The 13,110-nt window shown below is 43.2% G+C and overlaps 1 protein-coding gene across 3 annotated transcripts in view; it reads left to right on the plus strand.

Moving 5' to 3' along the window:
• The first annotated feature begins 253 nt into the window (after nt 1-253).
• TP53BP1 (tumor protein p53 binding protein 1) overlaps nt 254-13,110 on the plus strand; it is a 28,070-nt gene continuing 15,213 nt past the window's right edge. For 2 of the 3 annotated variants that reach the window (XM_027666694.1, XM_027666692.1), the window contains exons 1-13: nt 254-483; nt 568-637; nt 707-794; nt 1,041-1,111; nt 1,732-1,890; nt 2,359-2,440; nt 3,324-3,469; nt 4,307-4,427; nt 4,754-4,845; nt 5,878-6,086; nt 7,120-8,374; nt 11,839-11,958; nt 12,589-12,825. In XM_027666694.1, coding sequence (XP_027522495.1) covers nt 292-483; nt 568-637; nt 707-794; nt 1,041-1,111; nt 1,732-1,890; nt 2,359-2,440; nt 3,324-3,469; nt 4,307-4,427; nt 4,754-4,845; nt 5,878-6,086; nt 7,120-8,374; nt 11,839-11,958; nt 12,589-12,825 — 2,842 coding nt within the window. In that variant the 5' untranslated portion in view covers nt 254-291. The remainder of the gene's footprint in view (nt 484-567; nt 638-706; nt 795-1,040; nt 1,112-1,731; nt 1,891-2,358; nt 2,441-3,323; nt 3,470-4,306; nt 4,428-4,753; nt 4,846-5,877; nt 6,087-7,119; nt 8,375-11,838; nt 11,959-12,588; nt 12,826-13,110) is intronic. The other variant, XM_027666693.1, reaches the window with a different exon arrangement.

The following is a 13,110-nucleotide window of genomic DNA, read 5'->3' on the forward strand; positions in this document are numbered from 1 at the left end:
GGCCGGGCGGAGGACACGAGGCTCTTTTGTCTCTCCTGGGCGCTCGCGGAGAGGCCGAGAGGGCTGCGCAGCTCCGACCCCCCGCCGTCCCCGCTCCGCGGCCTCAGTCGGTCCCGCTGCCCGAGTCAATCCCAGCGCCGCTGCCCTCGCGCGTTTCCCCGGTAACGGCGCGGGGCGGGCGGGTCGCGCCCGCCAATCGGCGCGCGGCAAGATGGCGGCGGCGGGAAGCGGGGCGTAGGGCCGGGCCGGGCTCCCACGGGCTTCTGGGCTCCGCCGCCTGCGGCGCCCTGCATGGAGCGCGGCGGCGGCGGCAGCAGCGGCAGCAGCGGCAGCCAGCTGGACCCCGGCTTCTCGCAGCAGGACACACCCCGCCTCATCGTGGAGGACTCGCAGCCCCAGGGCGCGGAGGCGGACGCGGAGCAGGCCTGGCTCGGCGTGCTGGCCCGCCGGCTGCCGGCCCGGCGGAGCCTGAGCCCCGTGCTGGTGAGTGCCCGGCGCGGCGGCGGCACCGCCCACCCCGGCCCACCCCGGGCCGGCTCTGACGCGGCCCTTGCCTCTCTCTTGCAGGAGATCGTCTGCGATCCTATCGGCAGCCGGGCGCCCAGGGGCGGCGGGGCGGACCGGGAGCGACCCGCAGGTAAGGGCGGGGCGCGGGGCTGCGGCGGGCCCGGGGGCCGCGGCGGCGCTGACGGCGCTCTGCTTGCAGAACCCATGGAGAGCCCGGCCCGCCTGGGCGCTGCTGGCCCGCGGGGCTGCGTCGCGGAGGAGGCTCCATCGCCCGGCAGGGAGAGCAGGTACGTTGGCGGGGCCGCGGGAGCCGCCATCCCGAGGCTCTCGGCCGCCGCCTCCGGGGCCTCTCCTGAGAACAGGCCAAGAACGCGGTCTCGGTGCAGCTGCGGCCGCGCCCGGCCCCCGCCGGGGCGTGTGGTACGAAAGGCTGGGAGGGCCCGGTCGGTGCCGAGCGACCCCTCGGAACACGAGCCGCGAGAAGGCGTCCTGCAGGAACCCCTGCGCGACGTGAGCGAGTCTTTCTGTTGCAGTGTCCTTGGAAAGACCGGGGAACGAGGTGAAGGTGATGTTGAGGACTGTGCTGCTTCGCCCTGTGCAGAAGGTAACTTCTCAGTTTCAGATCTGTTCTTGGGATTTTGAATCAGATCCACCATCTGTGCAGTTTTTCATTTGAGCTGCCTCGCTTGTCTCACCAGGAGTAGTTGTGCCAGCAGTAATGGCTTAGGAATTGGCATCTTCTTCTGGAAGTTAATACGTATACTTTGGTGTTTGAAATAAAAAGTGTTGATCAGTGTTAACTTGGATCTTGGAGGCTGGAAATGGTTTAAAAGAGGCAGGGATGCATCACAACAGCTAGGAAATGGAGCCTTATTATGAATTGGCGTAATGGTTGTTGTCATCAGAGGACTTTAAGACACAGGCTGTGTTATGAAAATTATTTTCTCATCATGGTATGAAAACCTGCTGCAGTACCTAGTGGCGTTACAAAAGATCTTGCTGATTAATGCTGATTACTGAGTTAATGGCCACTGTCCCTGTTTTGTGACTGTATTTTAATTTGCACAACTGAGGTCAGAGGCCGTTAGTTTATTCAGAGTTTCAGCAATAGCTAAATACTTTGCATGTTAGAGGGTATATATTTTGCCCTTGTAAATGTGATAGATGGCTCTTAAAAATTTTGGGGATTTTGTATATATATTTGTAATGGATGTTTGGTGTTAGATACAGGCACGTCACAGCTGCAGTTTGGAGCTCTGGAGCTCTCACAGAGCCAGGACTTTGAGAGCAACTTTGTGCCTAATGAAGGAGATACTAGGCATCAGCTTCACCCTGGAGCTGCAGTCCTTTCTTCCAGACTTGTGGAGAATGAGTCTAAAGATGGTAGGTGGAAATGATTATAGATGTCCTTTTGCTGCTCTGTAGATTCTATCTGATCTCTTTAAATTATAAATGTTATGTTTCTTTGACAGGAAATACAGTATTAGTAGTTTTCAAAAATGAGTTCACGGATTACTGGTAGTTGCAAAGAATTTTGCCTTCTCTTTTCTACTTAATTTGTTTTCTTGTAGTTGTACAAGTGTTATTCATTCTTGCACCTCTCTTTCTCGATTTGTTTCCTGAACATTTAGACAAGCGGATATTGAATTCCCTCCCTGGTAAGAACCTCGTCCTGTCTTTTTTTTTTTTTGTCTTTTTTTTTTTCTTGTTATCATAGACAATGCAAGATTTTATTTTTTCCTTCATATGAAGCTTGCCTTGGTATTTGTGTAAATTACAAAACTACGCTTTCTTGTTTGTAACAAGAGTAACAATTTTTTAATTTTTTTTTTTTAATATCTCTCTTTGTAGAACTGCATAGGGACAGCATGGAAACTGTCTCCAGCACAGAAGCACATACTACTTTGAAAAGCCAGACAGAGAAGTCTGAAAGGTAAAACGGTCTGTCTTCTTTGTATGTCTCTTATGGGCATTCTGGAAGCTGATTTGTGTACTATTTTTACTAGATTTTTGGACATAGGAGAGGGTTCAGGGCAAAAGAGAAAGGTGAATGGAAAGATGAAGTACTGCTGAGACCTTTTTGCAGCAGTGCTGACTAAGGAGTGCTCTTAGCATTCCTAGCAGAGAGAAGAGGTGATGTCAACCTCCTATACACAAAGATACCAGTAGGTTTGTTTTTAAGCGAGAGTGCACTGTATAATAAAATATACTAATAATTTTCTTAAAGTTGTATGACTGGAATATACTAGAAGCGTTAATTCACTTTAAGTCACAGAAGTTATCTTGAAATAACTTAATCACTGTAGTGTGGGCTTCGCTGCACAGGAGAAATCTGGAGGCTAAGTGTGTGTATTCCAGGATGATTTTTGAGTATTTGCTACTGTAAGCTTTATAGTTTAAATTATTTTTAAGTGTGAAACTTCAGTTTGTTGAATACTTTTTATCTGGCATAAAATTTATATAATATTTATCTTATCTTGTATTATCGTATTCTACCACAAAATAACCGTAAAAAGGAGGTGAAAAAAAATTCCTAGAATCCACATTGAGTAGAAGTCAGTAGAACAATCTTCTTTCCATTTAAGCATCAGTGAGGTTGGTAGAAAACTTAAAAAACAATTCTAAAAGTATAACTCATCAAAGATGAAAATGTTATTTTGTCAGGAGAGGTCGGTCATCCTTCTTCTCTTCTTTTTTTCCTGTGTTATACTCAAGTGAATACCTTTCACCTGTTCTGATAGGTTTTCTTTGCAATGTTGTAGTCCTACTTAATACTTTGATTTTCTCAGGTCAGTGACTGTGTCTTACCTTTCTAGAACTCTTCAGGAAGCAGAAGAGGATATCAGGAAGAAAACGCCTCTCAGTGACCCCAGTAAAACTGAGAAATCCCTTAATTCTGGTCATGAGGAGTCAGATATTTTGTCAACTCAGGAAGAGATGTTTCCTGAGAATAATGCAGCAGGTAACAATAGACAAGCAGAGCCAAAATATCCATCCCAGGGATAGTTGTAAGCATCATACCTACTTGATCTTTATAGGCGTGTAGTGTTTTAGGGTGTAGAGTGCTGTATTTTTCACATAATTTCTGTTAAAATTGAGAACACTTTGGAAATGAAAGGCCCCAACCTCTTTCACTATATTATGGAGCAATGTCTAAATGTCACTTCCTGTTAGAACAGTTACACTGGCTTGTTAAGTACATTTAATTTCCTTTCTTTCTGTGCCCCTTGAAGACCAAAACCCAAGCCTGCCTTTTACCCTCTTCTGAAACTGGCAGTAATAATGCTCACCCTTGGTAGTGACACACCATGTAAAGTGTGGGTAAGTAGTGTAGGCAAATTTGTGTCCAGTGATGTCTATATCAGTGTGACCTTGTGCATGAACCCTCTGTATCCAGAAGGTTCAGTAACAGCCTTCTCCTCACACTGAGTCAATGTGGTCAATGCAAGATGTCTTTTCTTACTAGAACCTTGCATGTATTTGCATTCTAGTGCTGGATCAAATGTGCTGATATTGGGGCCATTGGGGATTTTTTTTTTAAATTTCCATGGGAGGAAGACTTGTACAGTCTCAAATCTATTCAAATTTTATCTTTTTCATCTGAACTATATTGTCCTTACATTTCACATACTGAACTTCCATGTGCAGTCCTTCACAAACTCTGTGAAGATCAGATTGTCCTTGCTTATCTGAAAAATAACTGTGCAATAGTGTGAATTTAATTCCTCAGAATTTTCTGATCGCCTTGGTTATTGGCCATATTTCTAACTTTATTTCCTTTTGTTTGAAATCACTGCAGGAAGTGGCTGTCCAATAACCAGGGTGGAAGAGGGAAGTTCTCTGGTGTGTACCCCTGCCCGCAGTCTGCAAGTCCTGCAGCTCTCTGGACAGGCAGTCCTTGTACAGGAAGGTCATTCCATGTAAGCAAAAAATCCCCAAACTATTGCAATAACTTTATTGCAGTAGTGCATTTCCATCACTCTCTTCTTTATTCAAGGATTTGTGCTTGAATCAGTATGTTAATTTTGCACCATGAAGGGAGCATGGCTTTATTTTGCGATGAAGTGAACTAATGGTGCCCATGTGGTCCACTGACCATTGCTGGTCTTATGCTAGTGAACACCTGACACTCCTTTCATGAGAAGAGTCCTACTGTGACAAACTGGAGCTTGATAAGGGGAGAACTTAATGCATTGTTTAGTGAAGTATGGTCTTCATTTCCATATTCCCTTTTCTTGGTCTGCAGTTTCTCTTCAGGCCTAGTTATTCCGCCTCCTGTTGCTTTTGGACCCAGTGCTCTTGTCCCCAGCAGTCCTACTGAACAAGAGCAAGGAAAAGGTAAAATGTTGTGTGTACTGTCTGTGGTTTGTGTTTCAGTGCTCTATGGTTTAGTCTAAGCTTGTAGCCTTTTCAAAACTTGCTAAAATTATATTTAAGGAGTAAAGCAGGATTGAGAACACTGAGGGGGGTAGATGAAGGGAGATCTGTATCTGTGACTGTTGTCCATAATTCTTTATATTCTCTCTCTGTCGATACGTCCTGCATCGCTATCATAATAAAATTAGTACTGTTGGCTAGCTCCCCTTCACTTGAAAGATGGGAAATACTTTGTATGGGATGCACATTGCTGCTCGCAATTGTCCTCCTTTCTTAGGGACTAGCAATTCTTGCTATAGGCAGATACTTGTATTAAGTCTATACTGTTAGGGCAGTAGGAAGGACAGATAAGGACTGCATCATAACAGTTATTTTACCTTAACGTAGATGACTTGCACAATATTTTAAAAAGCTTTCATATGCTGTATGTGTGCGTTCTAGAACCTCATGTCAAAAGATTGTTCCATATGTTCTAGATGATACATTGGTTCTTAAAAATTTTCTCTAAGCACCCATTCACCATCAGGGATAAGATATCTGCATATCCCTGATATGCAGACTTTTAGTATGATACAAAATCAGCTATTCTTTTCTGTGAGATTCCTGTCACAGAATGTGACATACTGTTAGCATGGATATTTTGTAAACTGGGGTCTGAATTTAGTTGGATTTTAATAAAGATAGCAAAAGGAAAAAAATCCTCAAGAAAATGCTTTTTATAAATTTCAGATACCTTTTTAAGTTGTATAAGTTCTAGACATGTAGGAAAATAGTCATATGAATTTGTAACAAAACACTTGCTTCCCCCCTTTGAATGTAAGGATATGGATGTTTTTGTTGATCTTTTTTTTCCCTCCAGAAGGAGTTTCCCTGGAGAGAGGATTCTACAAAGTTAAATATGCCACCGAAGATGAATCTTTTAATAGCATGTTGGAAACTTTAGGAACAACGCAAGAATTTTGTTGTAATATCTCTTCTGCTCTTTCAAACTAGATGAACAGATGGATATATCTATCCCTGCAGAAGGAAGAGAACTGATGCAAAGGCAGAGAGGAGATACGCTGGTGGAGATGGCCATCCCATGTATCCCTCCAAGACCACTTGTCCAGCCACAGGCTTCAACTCCAGTGTCCCAGAGCGCACCAACCTTCTTTCCTGAGTCTGGATCTGTGCCTATACCATCACAACCAGAGTTTTCTCATGTAAGGCTTCACGTAGATATCTTTTCTGAGGTTTTGATATGGCAGATGCAGAAAGTGTGTTTGAGTCAACTTTTGCTTCTGTGTTGAGCTTCCCTACTAAGCTGGTTCTCACGAACTTCCCTGTTCCCACCAGTCACGGTTGTATATTGATTGTAGCAGTTTTACCTGCAGAGAAAATGCAGAACAGCTTAAGAGGGCACAGTGAGTTACTGAACATAAAAGTTGTTATCTTAGACTATGCTAGAAACCTTTTTTGTTGCTTTTTTTTCCTTCTAAAGGAGGAAGGCTGCTCCTTTCTTATGCTGAACTTGGCATCCTGCATCTCAAACTGCATCATAAATTAGACTTTTATCAGGCTAGACCTTAGCATTGTTTGTCGTGGAGAAAGGGAAGCTGTTTTATTATAAAGCATTTCTGTTCTCCTACAAGGCTAGAATTCATTTAGTGCATTTTTCAATTTGCTTATTCTTATTATCTGTTGTTTCCTTTGTGCTTTTTGATTCTGGAAATTATAACTGTTCAAAGGGATTTAGCAGACAGTTGCTGGGTTTATAGCTTAATATTACAAGTTTCATCAACTTAAGGCAGAAAATAAAGGTTGTACTAGAAACTTCACTAGTTGAAGCAGGGTTTTTCCTTAGCTGAAAACAGTGTTCATGTTAATAGACATAGCAGAGAATATTTCCAGAACTCTTAGCTGTTTGACTAGAAATAGCTACTAATCTGCCATACTTGCCCTGTCTTTTGTGATTTGGTAGTGAGAAGTATACCAAAGATTATGTCTGACTTTGCCACAGACATGCTGTTTTTCTCAGCAAAAACAGGACAATCATGACTTGTAAATTGGTGAAAAAAAAGTTTTGTATTTTCGGTTGGTGGTTGGTTGGTTTTGGTTTTGTTGGCTGGGGTTTTGTCTGTAGTTTTGTGCTGAGCTTGCTCTGCCCCATAGTCCAATGTAATGTCTTAGGATTAATAAATAAACAGTCCCACTTGCCGTGCCCTAATACTGCATGTCCCACTTCTTTCATTTTAGGATATCTTTGTTCCAACTCAGAGCCCAGAGAAAAAGCATGAAGGAGAAGAAAAAACTGCTGCTTTAACCCCTTTATGCTTACCAGGAGATCTCTCTGGACCCACAGGTGCTTTGTCAAAGATATCTACAGGTGACTCTGCATCAAAGCCTTCTGAGTCCTGTAAGCTGACGCTTTCTGCAAGTGTATGTAGCCAGCCCACGAATACAGACATCAGTTCAGGTTCTCTGAACACAGGCCAAGACAGTGAAACCGCACAGGTAGAGAGGATTTCTGAATGCAAGGCCTCAGACTTGAGACTCTGTTCTGTGGAGAATAACAAAATAAAACTGAAAGTGAATGCAGGTGATCAAGCACTCTCTGAAAACTGTGAAAAAGCCAAAACGGAGGACGTATGGGCTGCAGGAGTGCCTGTAGGGCAGTTTGTTACTGCAGGTGTTGCAGGAGATGGGTCATTAGCCCCTGCAGCTCATCGGGAGATCGAGTGTGTTTCTGGAAATCAGGCTGCTGCAGATCAGTCTGGTCTGCCTGAGATTTTGTCAGATGCTCAGGGTAGAGAAGTACAGTCTGAGGTTTTTCCATTGGAAGAGACTTATGAACCTGAGGCAGTTCCTGAGACGCAATGTGAAGAACGAGAAGAAAAAATGCAAGTAAAGGAGAAACAAGTAAATGAAGATGCGTCTCTTGTTAATATGACACTTTCTCAGAGGTTTATTCTTGAAAGGGAAGGACAGTGTCATGAAGATATGGAAGTGGAATTTGCTGATGATTCTTGTAAAAAGAGAAAAAAATTGTTTGATCGGGCCCAGGACTTGGAAGAGGTTGGACCAGAAAGTCAGGGAAAAAAATCTTCGAAAGGTTGTACTTTTGACACTGGTGAGGCAAAGAACCTGGATAAGCTGTCCTCTAAGGCTGTTGCAGAAAACATACCAAAGCTCAATAAAGTTTTAGCTGAGCCTTCTGTAGGAGAGTTACTGGAGCAACACAACAATTTGTGTCCTAAGATAAAGAGTGACGTTCAGTCGGAAGTGGCGTTGTGTGCCAAAAAACATCCAGGCTGTTCAGAATTGGGACAGATAATGATAATAAGCAATCAGCCACCACTTCAAGAGAGAGAGATTGAAACACGGGTGGTTCAGCACGAGAATCAGGTGCCAAAGAGTAAGGAGGATACTGTTATGATGAGGAATCTGGAGCAAGAAGAGCAGATGCAGCCAGAGAAGGAGAAAACTGCTAAATCCCCCAGTCCTTCCAGTGGTAAGTGAATTTAGGTTAGTAGTTCACAGATGTGTATTTTGAATAATGTGAGGGACAGCTGTATACAATTCTCAGTGTTTTCAGGGAGCACTGATACTGCATGCGAGTTGAACAGTCTCTCTTAAGAGCAGCACTGCAAGTTACTGTGTTATATGCAGAATGTGCCCTTATTGTTTTTGCCTGTGCCACACTAGTGCAGGGCAAGAGTGATAAGGTAATTCTTGTTCCTAAGACTTGTAACTGTTTTACGGTAGAAACACAGAGGAGCTTTAAGAACTCAGAATGTTGTAATCTTGGAAATGTTCAGGGATTTTTGTAACTTCTCCCCCGCTCAAGAAGCAGCAACAGCAGTGTCCTTGAAAGGAATAGTAGTGTGTGGTAATCAGTACTTTCCCTCTTGTAGGTCTCCTTACCTTTGTTTTTTTTTTTTTCATTCTCAGAGAATTTTCTTTATGGGGGTGTACAGAGCAACTCTGGGCTAGAAACTAATAGAGCAAATTTATCTTCACACGCATGCAAGATGTGGCTCAGCAGGAGTTATGATTCACTGAAGTCCCTTTAACTGATGTATGTAGACATGTGGGATGCTATGCCTGTGTTTTGTGAAGCTTTTGCCTCTTAACTGGCTTCATTTTAAAACACAGTTCTGTAGTCCTTAAGTGAGAATGAACGAAGAACAAGGGAACTTGATTTTAGTGTCAGAAAATGTATTTCCCCTCTAGGAAGTCTGTTAGGGAAGAGGAAAGATTGTAGGACCTCAAATGTTACTTAATGTTAAGTTAAATGATGAAGTTTTAGCTACAATATTCTTAATTTATTATATTAATTTTATTATTATTTTTAATTTCCTTTAACTGAAAGAAGAAAAAAACTTTGTTATAGAAAATCTATATATGCAATTTAAACACGTCACAATTGGCTGCATTTACTTTTCAAAGAAAACTGTAAGCCACTGTTTGGAGAAAATGAACTCAAATTAATACCGGTGGTTGTGTTTTGTGCTTTTATATTACACTAAAGGACTGATCAGTGTTAAGAGAGAGTTCAGTTTTTGAAATGTTCTGCCTGCTGCCTTCAGACAGATGCAACACGATGGAAAAGTATGTAGAGTGATATTTGTTCTCTTACCATCACTCAGTCCTTAAGGCATGAAGACCTGCTGAGCATCCCTCTACTCTTAAAGCAGCTTCATTCTCATAATAATTAATTAGATAACAAGTATTTTGGGAGTCTAATCCCTTATTGACAGATTATGAAGCATAAATCAGTAAGCACAAACTTTGGGTGAAGGCTTCTTGGGGATAGGCTTTGTCCCTTCATCCAGTTCACTGATGAATGAGTCAAACGGGACTGGACCCTGCACCGACCCCTGGGGGCACCCTGGCTGCAGGGCCTCCAACTAATCTGTGCTGCTGATCACAGCCCTCTGAGCTCTTCCAGTCAGCCAGTTCTCAGTCCGCCTTACTGTCCATTCATCCAACCCACACTTCCTGAGCTTACCTATGAGGATGTTCCAGGAGACAGTGTCAAAAACCTTGCTGAAGTCAATATAGATACCATGCACTGCTCTCTCCTCATCTGCCCAGCCAGTCATTCCATCACCAAAGGCTGCCGTTACCTAGCACTGCCAGATTGGTCAAGCCCCCTGGTCAAGCCATGCTGACTACTCCTGATAACCTCCTCCATGTGCCTGGATGTGACACCCAGGATGAGTTCTTCCATCATCTTGGTGGTGGGAAGGTGGAGGATGGAGGTGAAATGGACTGGCCTGTAGTTCCCTGGGTCCTCCTTGCCCTTTTTGAAGACTGGAGTGACACTGGCTTTCTTTCAGTCCTCAGGCACCTCATCTGTTCTCCATGACTTTTCAAAGATGATGGAGAGTGGCTTAGCAGTAACATCTGCCAGCTCCCTCAGCACTCGTAGGTGCATCTTATCAGGGCTCATAGATTTGTGGGTATCAAATTTGTTCAAATGATCTCTAACTTTGTCCTCCTTGATCAAAGGAAAGTCTTCCTTTCTCTAGACTTTCTTGCCTCCAGGGTCTGGGTTTCCTGGGGGCTGGCCTTAGTAGTAAAGATGAAGTAAAGCAGGTATTCAGTAACTCCATCACCACAGCACTCACCACATTGAACAGTAGGCCCACCTTTTCCTTAGGCTTCCTTTAGCTACTGATGTTCTTGAAGAAACCCTTCTTCTTGTCTTTGACATCCCTTGCCAGATTTAATTCCAAATTGACGAGTCAGTGGTCTTAAGAACATAAGAAAAGTTTATTTCTGTTAATAAACTGTTTTCATTGACACGACAGTTGAGCCAGTTATGCGAAAGCATTTAAGCTTTGAGGCATTCACGTTTTCTTCAGGTCTTGTGAAAGCTTGTTTGTGTTCTCTCCAGAGGAATCCGTTGATTTAGTAATTAGGTTCTCTCTTATTAAAATGCAGGTGATCACTTCATAAATTCTTTTGATCATTTGTAACTAGCGTGCCAAATATGGATTTATAGGCTAGAAGGGACTGTGGTAGCTAGATCAATTAATATTCAGTGGAGTTTGTAAATACTTCAGTTTTTAAGTAAAACAGTTTTTAAATGGAGGTCTACTCTAGACCATGATGTGACACGCATTCATAAGCTGTTTGTGAGGAATGGTGGTTGGCTTTCCAATGTGTGAGTACCATTGCACTACAAGGTACCTACCCACTGCAAAAATACTCTTGGGTTATCTTCAGGATGTTGCAGTTGCTGCACCATATCTTTAAAGCTTGTGGTATACAGGCTGGTGATGGTTTTCAGAGTTTTCAAAGAGATGATAGATAACTTTTTGCTGATATGGCATTTTTTTGTGAGAGGATTATGAAAATGACTTCTGTATGATGTTGAAAGTTTACAAATAAATGGCATGGGATGAGGTAAAAGGAAGGAGCATTTTACTAGGTTTTTCATTTATTTAAATATTTTGATTTATTTAAATCCTACAAGATCCTCACATCCACCAAGGTGTGGTTTCTCTGATGGGATAGGCCATCTGAGCCATCATTCTGTGTAAATTTTAGGTTATCAATTCAGGCATCACATAGCTCTGCCAATTCGTTTCTGTCCTCACCTTCATTTCTGTTTTTGGCCTCCTCTCCCTTTTCTGTGGAAAATCTTGAGCATTTCTTAAGCAAACCTACATTCTGTAAAAGTCCTATTCATGTCAGGATATTTAGTCTCCCTTTTATCTAGCACCTGGGAACATCTGCATCAAGTCGAACACAGCCCAGATTTTCACTGAGACAGATTTTCCACACAAAATGTGAGGAAGATCAGTTAGAGCAGCTGTCCTGAAACTAGTAACTGTTCAGGGGAGTTTTGTACAGCACCAGTGTTACACTTTTCCCTGTTTTCACAGCACAGTGAGCCTGTGCTTTTGGTATTTGAACTAAAGTACTCCCCTGAAATTACTAATCCTTGTGCTCTGTATCTTTTAGGAACCACATTTCATCTTAATTTGCTGAAGGAGGATGATATCATTCAGCCCTTGACCAGCATAACACCACCTCTTACTGGCCACCTTAAAATGGGACCCAGAAGACACAGCACACCAATTGGTGAGTTCGACCCGAATGGCTCTCTTCTGCAGTGAAAGCCTGGAAGCTTTTGATTCTTTCTGCATAATCTGATAGGATAACTCAAACCTACCTTGGCAAAAACCATTGCTGCACTGCTGTTCTGTGGGGAGGGCTCATCCCGTCCCCACAGTTTCCTTGCCATGTTTTCTCCTGGATCTCTGGTGAAGGTGTTTGCTCCCCGAGTACAGGGCAGCAGGGAGCACATCTTCCTTGCACTCACTGCATTCTGCATACGACTCCATTAAAAAATGTGAAAGAACCTTCTGAGTGGTGAAAGAACTTAGACTAAAAGAAGATTGTTCCCAGTATTCATGATCTTTTATCAGGACTTTCTCTGCTAAGCTCACAAAAAACATCCTGCTAGTGCTGGATGAAAGGAAATATGTTCTGCTTGGGTAATGATGAAGTATTCTGTCACAAACTAAAGATACCTATGCCACAGACTTTTCATGCTTCATATCTAGGAAGGAATTTCCACTATTGCACCATTTCATTACTAATAACACATGCAGTGAAGCGTCTTCAAATAAGAACTAGGACCTGAACCCCAGCAGTGTGAATGACAGTAGCTGCTTCTTGTTTTTCTTGTTTTTATGTTCCTGTTTTCAGTGGATGGTAGTTGCCCAGACAGCACTATAGCAACCAGTGATGTTACAGCAGAGAGCACAATGGGGACTGACAATGTCACTGTGGAAAGTGCAGTGGTATCAGCAGATGTGTCAGAAGTGTGTGAGAAGGGAGAGTTGGGTGCGGTTCCTGAGTCGGATGCAAAACTTTCTCTGCGAATGAACCTTGTTACCCCTGTGAACGACGGGAGCGAGGAGTCCTTGCCATTCAGTTTGGAAAGTAAGAGAATGAAACCTGAAATGTAGAGGTCCTGCTGTTTCTCAACCCTAACTCAAAACCTCTCTTTGGCATTCCCCGAGACAGTCTCTGAGTCTCTGTAATTTTTCTCATTTTTCTTTTTGGGCAGTGTCACTTAAATTTGTTTTTCTGTTTCTGCAATGCTCTAAGCAAGGATGGAGTTGAGAGGAGAGGCCTCTGTTGTGAGGAAAGGTATTTCCGGAAGACTAAAAATTGTGATGTATAGTGGCAACGTCACTGGACAGGAAGTGGAGTTTGATTGTATTG

Source organism: Corapipo altera, unplaced genomic scaffold (genome assembly GCF_003945725.1).
Source record: "Corapipo altera isolate COAL_440 unplaced genomic scaffold, ASM394572v1 349, whole genome shotgun sequence".
NCBI classification, from domain to species: Eukaryota; Metazoa; Chordata; class Aves; order Passeriformes; family Pipridae; genus Corapipo; species Corapipo altera.